The sequence below is a fragment of the Cheilinus undulatus genome, linkage group 23 (assembly GCF_018320785.1).
Source record: "Cheilinus undulatus linkage group 23, ASM1832078v1, whole genome shotgun sequence".
Lineage (NCBI taxonomy): Eukaryota > Metazoa > Chordata > Actinopteri > Labriformes > Labridae > Cheilinus > Cheilinus undulatus.
In genome coordinates, this window is record NC_054887.1 from 23410888 (window position 1) to 23423906 (window position 13019).

General features: G+C 42.2%; 1 protein-coding gene across 1 annotated transcript in view; it reads right to left on the reverse strand.

The window, feature by feature from the left end:
- Positions 1 to 303: 303 nt before the first annotated feature.
- The window catches only part of sema3aa (sema domain, immunoglobulin domain (Ig), short basic domain, secreted, (semaphorin) 3Aa), a 65544-nt gene continuing 52828 nt past the window's right edge, over positions 304 to 13019 (reverse strand). The window contains exons 10-17 of the mRNA XM_041780783.1: positions 11676 to 11820; positions 11372 to 11591; positions 8431 to 8522; positions 8286 to 8327; positions 7902 to 8059; positions 4814 to 4881; positions 4579 to 4727; positions 304 to 2812 (exon numbers count right to left, since the gene is read on the reverse strand). Of these exons, the coding sequence (XP_041636717.1) occupies positions 2090 to 2812; positions 4579 to 4727; positions 4814 to 4881; positions 7902 to 8059; positions 8286 to 8327; positions 8431 to 8522; positions 11372 to 11591; positions 11676 to 11820 (1597 nt within the window). The 3' untranslated portion in view covers positions 304 to 2089. The remainder of the gene's footprint in view (positions 2813 to 4578; positions 4728 to 4813; positions 4882 to 7901; positions 8060 to 8285; positions 8328 to 8430; positions 8523 to 11371; positions 11592 to 11675; positions 11821 to 13019) is intronic.

Below are 13019 nucleotides of genomic sequence, written 5' to 3' on the forward strand. Positions count from 1 at the left end.
TTGTAGAGGGTTTTTTCAGGCGTCGCCCCTCTGAATAAAATCTGGACTGTGTCATCAGCTTATCCATTACTATGATGGAAGAGTGGGGGACTGGGAAGCAAACCTCCATCATCCCATCTTGCTCTCTATCCCTGCTTTCTTCTTCATCATCTTTTTCATGCTCTTCATCCCCGATTTCTTCTCATCCATGATCCCCATCTCGTTCTCTGTCCCTGCTTTCTTTTCCTGTGTGAATGTCGTAAGTTTACTTTGTGCAGAATATTTTTTAAACAAAATGAAAACAAAGGGACGTTATCTTTTTGTAACGGAGATGTTTATTTAGACAACCGAATGCATGCCAGAAAGAGCTGTTGTTACAGCAGCGGTAACTCCCAGCTCTCTCACTTCTCTAACTCTGAGGGAGAGACTCGAATCAGGAACACACCAAACTTTGGAGATCTGGTAGAGGACACTATCTGCTCTAATTTATTGCATTGACACATTACTCTTGTATTAAATGGGCAGGGTAGACAGGGGGGTACCATTGTTGAGTGAACATTAAGGAGCTTGGATCTTCAACAGCTTTGGCCAGAGTATCATGAGTTGGTATTATCACTGTTTTGGCAAAAGGACAAAAGTAATTCACACCTTGTTTTTAAGGGAACTTTACCTCTCACACAAAACACGTAAAGAGACAATAAAAAAGATGCACTTACTGTAGGTAGCATTCACATGCAGTATAACGTGTCTTCTCCTTCAGACTACATTTTTCTCCACTATTTCTTACAGAGATTCACAGCTAATGTTTTTCAGTTTGGGGGATTATTTTACACAGAACGACTACTGGAAGAACAAAGACATGTGAGATGAAAAACAAAGAAATCTGTTATGAAAGTCAAAAGAGACAAAATTGTGCTTATCGTCAGTGGGATTCTGTTTCTGACACAAACCCCTGTACTCGTTTTCAAACCTTTTATCCCCAAAAAGGGACTCCTTGACATAAATTCAGCCACTTGGTCCATCAAAGTTTTCTCAATCGCTGTTGCCTTTTTCTCCAATATACTGATGAGCCAAAAATACCATAATATCAAAAATAAATGCAACCCTTTCACAAAACAATGAGCAATAAATAATAATCAAGTGGTGTTCTTGTACTGTATATGTACTGTATATACACAGAGAGTTAAGTTTGTTGTATATATGTACACAAAAAACATGTGTCAGTCTTTTTCAGACTGGCTTTTTCGCATAGGCGACGACTGCCCAAACCCCAAAAAGCAACAAAATAACTTACACAGATTCCTGGAGAGCAGAGGGAGAATGCACAATGAGATGCTTGTAATTGTTTCCCTCCCCCCAAAAAAGCTCTTGTCTGGAAAGGAAAGGAAATATAAAAGAAAATGTAACATTTCTTATGTTTTTAAAGGTAGGGTGTAAAAAAAAGCCTCTAGAATTTGATAAAATAAGTAGCTTATTAAAACATTGATTGACGGCAGCATGCACAATGCTTTCATTGCAGAATTTCTCTGCAGATTTTGCATGTATTGATGCGTCTATTCGTTTTGAATTACAACCCATCCCTTTCCTCGTTTTAAGGGAGTCTTATCTCCTCAGACGGTTCTTCAAAATAAGAGTCTTAAATCCATTCCAGGTTCTCTATCTTGCAGTTTACATGCTCACATCAGCAGGTTCTGCTTCCATAAACGTCTATTCATGTCTCTGCGACTGTCCTCTCAGCATAAAAAGTCCATCTGCTCACCAACAAACACCTCACTACAGCCCCAGTCTTATTTTAGTAGCTTATGTACAGGAGGTTGAAGCGTCTGCCAGGCGGTATGCCAGGCAACTAGCCATATCCTCACACATTTACAGTGTGCATTCCAGTTTCTGTCCTCTTCACAGGTTGTGAGTGTTTGTGTATGATAGTCTGAGGGAGGTCTATTGTTCTGGTTCATGTATTTCTACCTTAGAGTGTTTCCATGGTTGTTTTCTGCTTCTGCAATGGTGAGGTCACTGATACACAAACTATAGAATGTGCTTGTGTGTTGATGCATGGATGCGTTGGTTTGTGCTTGCATGTGTGCGTCTTTGTGCTTTTTTTTTTTTTTCCTCAAACGCTACGTGGGGGTCTTTGGAGCTCATGGGTCCTCCTGTTGCGTCCCTTCTTATTTTCCTGCATCCGTCTCCACTTGGCCGCGTGCTGGCTGCCCGCTCTCGGCCCTCCCACTGGTGCTTGAGAAGCAGCAGCGTTGGCCAGCGCCTTTTGGCCGTTTTGTGTCTTCTGGTTGTTTTTAGGTGCTTGTCCGCTCAACAAACCCAGATTCGGCTGAGTTTTCTGGGCGTTCTGGCTCCGTGCTGGTTCTGTTGGAGCTCCAGCCTGCAGCCATGGTTTGCTCTGCGGTGGACTTTGTTGCTGCTTCTGGCTGTTTGGAGGTAAGGCTTTAGGCCGCAAAGCAGTGTTGGCACCTCCTCCGCTTTCAGGTTTAGCCTGACCGTTCCCGTTTGGCGTCTTTATTTTCTTCTGTTTGCGCTCCTTCTTCCAAACCCGATCACAAAACTCCTCCACACTACTGAGGTCCGGGTGGTCCAGGAGAGAAAGGAAATCTCGATACCACAGCCGGTGCTTTGCGGAGTTGCCAGCCCCGCTTCCTGGAAGTCCAGGAAGGATGTCGCCAAGTTTTTGAGACGGGATGACCTGGAGGTTGAGGCGCAGCAGAGGCTGGATGAAGCCGTGTTCAACCGCTTGGCAGTGGTAGACTCCAGTGTCTGACTGGGTCAGACTGCGGATGAGGAGACCCTGCTCTGTACGGAGAATCCGGTCATCCACCTTGATCTAAACAAGGAGACAGAAAAAGACATAAGAGAAAGGTTTACAGAGGTATCATTAAATCTGGAACTCAAGTTATGTTGGTATAAAACATGCAGTCAATGTCAATGTTATGGCCAAGAAAAGGGTTTAAACTGCCTTCCTTCTTTTTTCAACTGTGTCGCTCTTTTAGCTCACACTTTAGATGGATAAAAAAGGTATTAAAAGTGTGCCTTCATCATTGGATTATATTTGAGCAGACTTGTAGTAGTTCCTCTAGTGTCCACTAGAGGCTGGCTACAGAATCAAAGGAATTTCCTTAACCAGCCAGCTGCTTATTAACACCATTAGTATGCTGTGTGGCTCCCCCAAACCCCCTGACCCATGTGAGGGTTTTGCTTCCAGCACTTTCTGGCACAGGTAAACCAACTACCCGACCTGTGAGCAGTCAGAACTGGTGAGAAATGCGGTGGTTGGTGGTATCTCATCAGTTTTTTCATACAGTGTTTCAAGGGATCAGATCAAGCTTAAATCTGTTTTGATTTTATGAGCAGCCAAAAGGTAAAGTAGGGAATGACATCAGTAAACTGGTTACACCTGAAAAAGTTATGCTTTAAGTGGCTTTTACTCTGACTACTACTCTCGCTCCTAGGCCTCCACCTGCTGGTTTGGTTTAGTTTCCACTCCACATTCAACAATTTATCAAACTTGATCTACACCTGACTTTTATGATTAGGGCTGTTTTATCTTACGTTTACAATTTAAGGTGTGAAACCCTTCTTTGTCACTTGCTCTGTGCTAGTTCCAGACATAAGCTTTTGCATCAGTTTGCATTTGCATACTAATAGTGTGGCTGTGTTGACTGGCATGCAGGTGTACTGTAGCTGTTTGGAATCTTATTATCTGCCACTAGACTAAGTGAGGCCTGGTCAGCATTTCCATTAATGGCAACAGCCATCATTTGACTTCAAAACATCTCTCCAGAAACCAATGGATGATGTCACAGACACTATGCCCATGTGTTATATGGACTATTTCTAATCTGACCCACCAGATAGACTGTTTCATAAATCTACTGCAAGGGATATAGTTCACATCCATCTGGGCAACCGCCTATGGTCTGTGTTTGGGAAGGGCAGAACCTTACAAAAAAGAAAAAGAAAAAAGCTCTTGATCTTTTAGTGAAGACATCTGAACAGCTCTAAAAACTTCAGCTATAGCTCAATATGAGCTACTCACTTCACTGATGGTGGCCATTGTTTACCAGCTTGCAGTAAGACTAAACCACATTCTGAGCTACTGCCTTGTTCTCCTCAAATGAAACTGATTGGTCTGTCCAGTCTCAGACCTGGCACAAACATATCAGCTTGAGGCTTTGCAAGACGGATCTGCCTGATGATGGACATGGATTCTGGCTATTTGCTTTTCAAGGCTGGGTTAATTCCTAAAAGGTAAATTCCTTGCTCAGTGATTATAACCATTTGGGCTTTGGTTTGCATCTGATTTACTAAAAATCAAGCACACAAATGTGACTTTCAGGACTGTATTTCATTTCACAGCACCCATAATACTTGGTTATAAAAATACAGTTGTAGCAGAACATCTGTCGGAAGAAAGCTGTTAGAGTGTCAGACTAAACCACTACACTCAATCTTTAATCACCAAGAATAAAGGTCAAAGAGTTTAAAAGCTGGTTCTCATAGAGAGTTTTAAACTGTTTATAATGTTGACTAAAATCAACAAACTCCCTGATTTTTTTAATAATGAATAAATTTAACAAGAGAAACAGTCACCTCATGCCTGCGGTCATCATTTGGTTTCTGCAGCTGCCAGTAAATGAGCGCTCTCTGGGACTTGGGGCTGCACTCCAGGAACATGCTGCTGTTCTCCACGCCGTACACGCTCCTGTCCTCCACGCTGCCGCCTAGACCGTCCATGTCTTCTACTCAAACACACACAGAAAGGAGGGTGAGTGATGGGCACAGAACACGAGTAATGAAAGTGTGTCTGTAGTCTTTAATACCGTACCATGATGCTGAAGATCTGAGCACTGGGAGAGAGGGTCGCCGTTCCTGATGTCCTGCCGTCTGGTTCGCCTGGGGAGAAAAACACAAAAAAGGTAACAAGAGTTGTAGTTTGGCTCTCTGTACTGAAACATTTCAACCACTAGGGGGCAATGGCACCTTATACTATTTCACTTAGCTTCACAGACTTGGACAGTGAGTATTTATTCAACCTTCACTCCAGTGTTAAATGAGAGGAAAAAAACCTGGCAGAATGTAAGAAATATAAACCTGCAGAGCAATGAAACAGCACGCTTCATTGCCTTCTGATGAGCCGTTATAATGAAACATGTACTGTATTGTTTCGCCCTTGAAACGCCTTGTAAAACAGCCCCATTCTTTGTCCTCTGGATATGAAAGTATGCTGTTATTTGGGTTTTTTAATGCGGTGGAGAGGTGTTTCATAGTCTGGCTATACTGTGAAAGTGCCCCTTTGTTCCTAGCTGTTATGGTTGGGTTGAAAAATAATCAAAGTGAGGGAGGTGGAGATGAGACAAATGCAAGAGGAGAAATAGGCAAAGGAAGAAGATCATCTTAACTGAAGCCACTCCCTCCTTCCGTTGTACATATTTTGATGCTCATTTTTCTGCCTCCTTCCCCAGCATTCCTCTCTTTTTGGGCTGTCTGAGCACGTGCAGCGCCGGCTGTCTGCCCCCCGTTCTGGTAGGGAAAATATTTGCAGTGTAGGAGAGTAGAGCAGGCCTCAACCGCCGGGTGTGCCACCTTTTCTGTAACCCCGCCAAGCTGGAGTAAAACCCACTGGCCTACTTCTGCTGGTGTGAGAAGTTCTGGATGAATGGGATGTGTGTGTGTGAGGGCTGTAGTGGTCAGCTTAATCCCTCTGGATCCAGAAGAGGGTAATTTGAGGGTGTGTATGTTCATACCTCCTGGCTGCGGGGTGAAGCGGTCAGACGGCTCCTGTTGGCTATAATTTACTATGTGTGCCTGTGTGGATGTATATCCACGTGTGAGTCTTTGGGATTGTGTGCATCTTCACAGCGTGGTCACGGATCACAACTCAGAACAACTGTGCTGGCAGACGAAAGCGCCCACGTTGTACAGTGCCATGATTTCTTCTGATTCCTTGTTTTTGCTTATTTTTCAAACTTAAATGTTTCAGATCATTAAAAAAATAATAATAGACAAAGATAACCAAATGCTGCCATCTAAAGAAATTCAAGAACAGATGAGAAACAAAGTCATAGATATCTATCAGTCTGGAAAGGGTTACAGAGCCATTTCTGAACCAGCCTTTGGGAATCCTGCAAATTATAGTGAGAGCCATTATCCACAAATACAGAAAACTTGGAACAGCCTTTTGGACTGCAGTGAACCACAGTAAGAGCCATTATCCACAAATGGAGAAAACTAGGAACAGGCTTTGGGACTCAAGTGAACCATTGTTGGAGCCATTATCCACAAATATAAAAAAACTTGAACCAGCCTTTAGGACTCCAGCAAACCATAGTGAAAGCCATTATCCATAACTGTAGAAAACATGGAACAGGTTTGAGCCTCAAGTGAACCATAGTGAGAGCCATTATCCACAAATGGAGAAAACACGGAACAGTGTTGAACCTTCCCAGAAGTGGCTGGCCTTTTTAAATTACTCCAAAGTTTTGCGTCTGATGAACATAAACCTGTCAGTCTTACACTTAAGTACTGACAACCTCAACTCCCCCTCTGCCTTTGTGAGTGAAGGGTTATCCATAAAGACAGATGGGTATTGGACAATCCTTGGGGTTATGATTTGATGCTACTAATGCATTGCCAACTCATTCAGGGATCCCAAAGAACACAGAACAACATCCTGTTGACCTGTTGGCCTCACATGACTCTGTTAAGGTCAGTGTTCATAAATCAACAACAAGAAAGAGACTGGGCAAAAATGGCATCAATGGGAGAGTTCCAGGGCCAGAAATACTGCTGAACAAAAGGAGCATAAAGGCTTGTCTCACATTTGCCAAAAAACATCTTGATGATCCCAAGACTTTTGGGGAAACTGAACTTTTTGGAAGCTGGTGCCCTGTTACATCTGGCGTACAGCATTTCATTAAAAGAACATCATTCCAGCAGTCAGACATGTTGGCAATAGTGTGATGGCCCTGGGGCTACTTTGCTGCTCCAGGACCAGGATGACCAGTTTTTACTAATGGAGCCGTAAATTCTGCTCTCTACCAGAAAATCCTGAAGAAAAATGTCCAGCCATCAGTTTTTGACCTCAAGCTCAAGCACACTGGGTAATGCAGCAGGTCAATGATCCAAACACACCAGCAAGTCTACCTCTGAATGGCTTAGAAAAATTAAGGTTTTGGAGTGGCCTTGTCAATTGAGATGCTGTGGTATGACCTCAAACAGGACGTTCGTGCTTGAAAACCCTCCATTGTGGCCGAATTAAAACAGTTCTTCAAAGAAGAATGGGCCAAAATTCCTCTACAACAATGTGAAAGACTCATTGCCAGTTATCACAAGCACTGGCTTGGAATTGCTGCCAGTAATTAGATTTACAGGGCAATTACTTTTTCACAAAGGACCAGTGAGTTTGGATGGCTTTTTCCCTTAAAAAATTAAATCATCATTTAAAAACTGCTTCCTTAATTTACTCTGGTTATCTTGAATTTCCCTCAGGATTAATAAAGTATCCATCTATCTCTATCTTTGTCTTATAGTAAAACTGTTTGATTATCAGAAATTTTTAAGTGTGACAAATGTGCAAACAAACAAGAAATCAGGAAAAGGGGAAATACTTTCACAGCCCTGTAGCTCTTGGAGTGCATACTAAGCCTGTGTGTTTTTAATGAGCGTGCTCAATGCCTTTGTAATCCCTCTCTAGATTACTTCCATGTTGAGATATCTTGGCATAAAGGGTGCACTTTTCACTTTAAAACAGTCTAATAGGCTGGTGGAGGTCTGAAGTTAAAGAAGTAAGGTTCTTATACAATTGCAACTACAGGTGCACTGATAACTCCCAGGTGTTAGACGTGTGCAACCTCAGCAGACCCTGTGAGGATAAATAAAGGTCAGAGAGATGTGTATTGTGTGAATGCTCCTACCTCTTGGCAGTAGGAAAGTATCTCGAGCACTCTGTGCCGTCCCACGCGCAGTAAGGATCTCTGGCCAGGCAGCACTCGGCACAAGCTTTCCCATACACCTCGCATCGGTGCAAAGACATCTGGGAAACGCCCAGAGCTGAGCCAAGGTACAGCTGTTGCTGTGGGAGTGAAAGAAAAGAGCGAGGACGTAAAACTTTAATGTTCCTGTGTGGCTCTGTTGGAAAGCTTCTTGTTAGAAATGGGTTTCTTGGATCTATATAGGCAATTAGATATCTTTGTTTTGGGGATGTCTGTGTTTGTTTAACAGCCCAGAAGTTCTAGTTTTTGTTGTAGTGCCGTCAACAGCTTTTTGATGAATGATTATGAGTATAGATGGGTCTTTACCTGCTTGGTGGAGAGCTCCATAGCAGTAATGGGAGTCGGCTCCTGTACAAAACAAATACAGAGCAGATGCTTTACTGCCAAATCTGCATACTTAGTGTGTTAAGGCATTCAGGAAGAAGAAAACACTCAGTTTTCAGTGTCGTACCCTAAAGACTGTCATCTCCTCCAGCACTACCTCCTCCAGGTCATGCCAGCTTTCTCTGGGAATCATCACTACCTTCAGGACGGTGCCCATGTCTGAAAGAAACAAGGCATTTAGATGTAGTTAATGCACATACATGTTTTTCCTTTGAATATGATATAAATCCAGAGTTAAATGTCAACTATCTACTTTAATTTTAAGCTAAGTCTTATAAAGTGATCCATAAGTATCAAAACCTTTAACTTCCATTAAGTTTGAGTTATTTGAATGTCATTTCCATTACTTGAATTCACTTTTATTGTGTCTACTGCCAGAAATTAATCATGTTATTGTGGCTGATCTGGGACCCCCTGCCTTCCACAAGCAGGCATCAGTGACAACAGACTGATTAAGTCAGAAATAGAATAAAGAAGGAGCTGGGGTGGAGGATGGTTGCAAAAAAACTGTTTGCAGAGGTGGCAGCAAAACGTAGCCAGACTAGAGCAGTTTAAACATGGCAGCCTATGTGCCAATCGCTATTAATGTGCTTAGAGTGAATCAGCTGGCTGTCAGCTGATGAGGGCTTGGGTGAGATCTCAGCTATATGGCAGCGCTTGACTCCGTGGCCTGGCTAAACTAACACTACATACTCAATTTTTTGTTTTCTAATTGCAAGTTGAGAACCCACAATCTTGTCCTGTCTGGGCCGACAGACTGGCCAAGACATATGCCATTGTCATGACTCTATCTGCTGTCTAAGCCACTTAATTTATAGGTCATCAGGAGGTGGGTCAAGGATTGCCAGTCATTGCTACAATGGTGGGGCTGTGTTTGATGCTAGTGGTCTTGTGCTCTGAAAAGAAGAGAAACAACAACAAAAAAAAAAAAAAAAGAAAAGAGAGAGTATTCTCAGAGAGCCAACTGACCTGGAGCAGTGATTAGGTAAGAGGATACTGTGTTGTTAAATGTCTCCTTTGAGTAAAGTCCTCCAGCATGGTGCATCTGGCTCATTCATATAACTGAACATGTGTTTGGCTGCCTGCTACCTGTCTAGATCTTTTATTAGGCTACAAAGTATCATATTAAAGACAAAAATAACCCAACACTTGCTAGAGACAAATAATTAAATGACAAAGGAAAAACACTGTACACAGCAAGATCTGTGTAGTCAAATTTACACTGTCAGAGTAAATCCTGACACTTTAACAGTGTCTATATGGGCCCACACCACAGAGTGCTGATTTGACTCTTTATGGAGAGTTCAGACCTTATCATTAATTAAGTGCCATTATGGAGTCTTTTTGGAGTTAAAAATTGACTTTTCTTAACACTCACCAGTGTTAGTTTAGCTCAACACTTCTTAGTAGTGTTAGGAATTAACTCTCACTTTAAACTATTAAATTATTATCCTTATATTAACACACTGTAAGGTGTAGATATTGATGTAATTAACTACTAAAAAGTATAAATGTTGCTACATAAAGATTTTAATGCAACAATGTACTTAAAAACTTTAATTACTGACACATTGCTTGCCTTTATCATAGTTAATAAAGACTGCCATTTTATCATGGACATGCCCCTTTTTCTTGTATACCATCCCCCTTGCCACAGACAGGAAGTCATTGACTCAGTGGATAACTTTACTCATGCTGCAGAAGTTTTTAACATCAAACACAACAATAATCAATTTGAAACTAGAAAATCACTTGGAGAGCGCAGACCTCTGCCATTAGCCCTATCTCCCAATAGTGAAGAATCCTTTAAAAACATTCCTGGATCCAGACAGTGATCCGGATCACTCCCAAAATCTAATTTGCCCCGGTACAGTTACATTTCTCCCCGGTGGGGTGAAGACACGGTGAGGCAAAGCATTGGCTTCGCTACGTGTGAAAGTCATGGCAGAGGGTGAATATTCCTCTATTCCTCCCAGCATTGTGAGTATTCTCGCAACAACTGGCTGTCTTTCTCTCTGTTAAGCTCCGACTCGTCTCCTCGACCGGGCGTGCGTCTTTCAAACTCTATAAACTCCAAAACTTTGGATAAGTTACTCATGTCTGCCATCTCCTGGTGTAAAGTGATAACAGTGCAGCCCTATCTCCCAATAGTACAGAATCCTTTATAAAAATCCTGGATCCAGATGGTGATCCGGATCAGTCCCAAAATCAAATCACGTCTTCCTTATGCCATTTCTGACATTTCCAGAAAATTTCATGAAAATCCATCGATGACTTTTTGAGTTATGTTGCTAACAAACTAACAAATGAATGAACAAACAAACAAACCCACCCGTTCTCACAACCTCCTTGGCGGAGGTAAAAAGCAAAGGAATGCAGGCAGAGATTACTGTACAGTAGGCAAGATCTAAACACATCTGGACACACATTAGTTTAAAATACAAATACATCCTTTTTCAGATGCACCTTACCAATGGTCCTCACATAAGAGAATTCCATATGGACTACTCAACAGTCACTGAGTCACTCTGATGACCACTGAACAGTCACTGAGTCACTCTGATGACCACTCAACAGTCACTGAGTCACTCATTGCACTGTTTTTTTACTGTAATTATACAGCTTAGTTCATGCATTTGATTGCCGTTACTGTCAATATCTGAGAACTTTATTTAAAATTATCTGTTTATAGTTTCCATTTTTGTTGTAAAGTATATAAATAGACATGCATATATTTTATTTATGGTTTAAAAACTTCTCTTTTCTTTACATATTGTTTATATTTGCAATTGTGATTTTTGTTAGACTTCTGCTCTTTGCTTTTTGAAATGTTGTTTCTCTAAGTTTCTTGAAATGCCCTCCTAGGGACGATGAAGTTTTCTGAATTGAATTGAAACACACATAAATACATCTAAAAACATCTTAAACACCTCTAAACCACCTGCCCAAGGCCATGATGGAAAAATGTAGTCCCCCAGATATGAATTAGCAGTGGGTGGAGCTTGTACCTGTCCCGATGAACATGACATCATACTGTCCGTCCTCCGCCTCCACTCTGTCCACCACCAGCTGGGAGAACTGGTAGTCCACATCCGTCCTCACCATGATGGGCCGCCCACCTATTGGGTGCACAGGGTTGTACATGGCTGGGTGGCCCCTGGCGAAGGTAATGACATCATCTGGGAGGTCTTTGGTGGAGTCGAATCCACCGAATGTCTTACTGGGGCACTAAGAACGGACAGATTAAAGGTGATAAGGAGCTTATAAATTTCTTCAGGAGTATGAAAGTTTCTGTACTCAAGTTTGACTCACAGTGCCTGGTCTGGGATAAGGCACCCTTCCTTGGAAAGGCACCCACTGGTAGTTGGGTCCATCTCTGTGGGCGTAGGGACCCAGGAAGACCCTCCTGATGTCAGCCATGTTGTACATGCACACTGCAGAGCCTTTGAAGATGTTACTGTGGAAAAAAACAGAAGACAGAGGAGGTGAGAGACAAAGAAGAAGAGATTTTTCAGGACAAAGGAAGAGAAAGGGCGTTGAAATGATGTGACAAGGAAAAACAAAGGGGATTCGCAGTCACAAGACTGGGGATTAAGAGCTCGCAAAATACTGAAGAAAGACAACAAAATGACCCTTCATCGCACAAAGACAGAAGGGGAGCGGAGGTTGTCATTACCTAAGTACAGGACTGACAGATTGGAACTTCACCATGATTGCTTCCAGCCTCTTGAGAACAGACAGGAATGTGGGCACGCCACCAACAAACCAGGAGAGCTGGACCCGAGCAGATTCAAAATCCCCTTCAATATTTTTGTGAGCTTTAGCTTGAGCCAGAAGGGTGGACTTTTTTTTTTTTTTGCTTTGAGCTCAAAAATAGGGAAGGGTCTATCGATTGTGGAAAGAAAGGGAAATGATGTGGATTTTTATTTAAATTCACGCTGCGGCCCAGGTCATCCAGAAGACAGAGGTTTGAAATGTGACTCATGGAAGTGGGGGGTTTGGGAGTTGTTACTGGAATATTCCAAGATATACAATAAAACAAACCATTTATAAAGTTTGTGTAAAGTAACCTGGCTGCACCATCAACTCAATAAGTCTCTGAGCCAGCAGTGGCAATGCTTCAACACCTTTTCAATGAATTCTATTTCAATTCTTGGGGTTACGATTCGGTTTAAACCGATTTCTAATTCACAATACAATCCCTATAGGTTACATAGGGAGGGGGATTATTTGTGATCTATTCAGGTCTGCTATGCACTGTGATCCTGCAACAGGGGGACTGGCTGCTCGATATAGTCTAAGTAAAAGAAATGGAGCACAGGGCTGGCTGCTCATGGAAAACACTGGAAAATTATGGACACTGAAAGAGAGAAACCAGGCACTCCATGCATGAAAGTAAAAATGAGGAAAAAAATCTTTGAGAGCCTTTATCATAATGGCTAAATCATATGATAAAACATGTGTTTTGACCATTAAGGTCCTTATCAAGGCTGTGATTTTACCTTCAACTCCAGCTGGTGGACTATGATGTGAACTCTGGCATCTGAATCACTCCCAAAATCCAGAAAATGTGTCATACCTGTATATAAGACTCTGCCTGTTTTTTGGGGTCCCCCTTAGGAAAGAATCCTGAAACTGTATTCCAACATGATGACT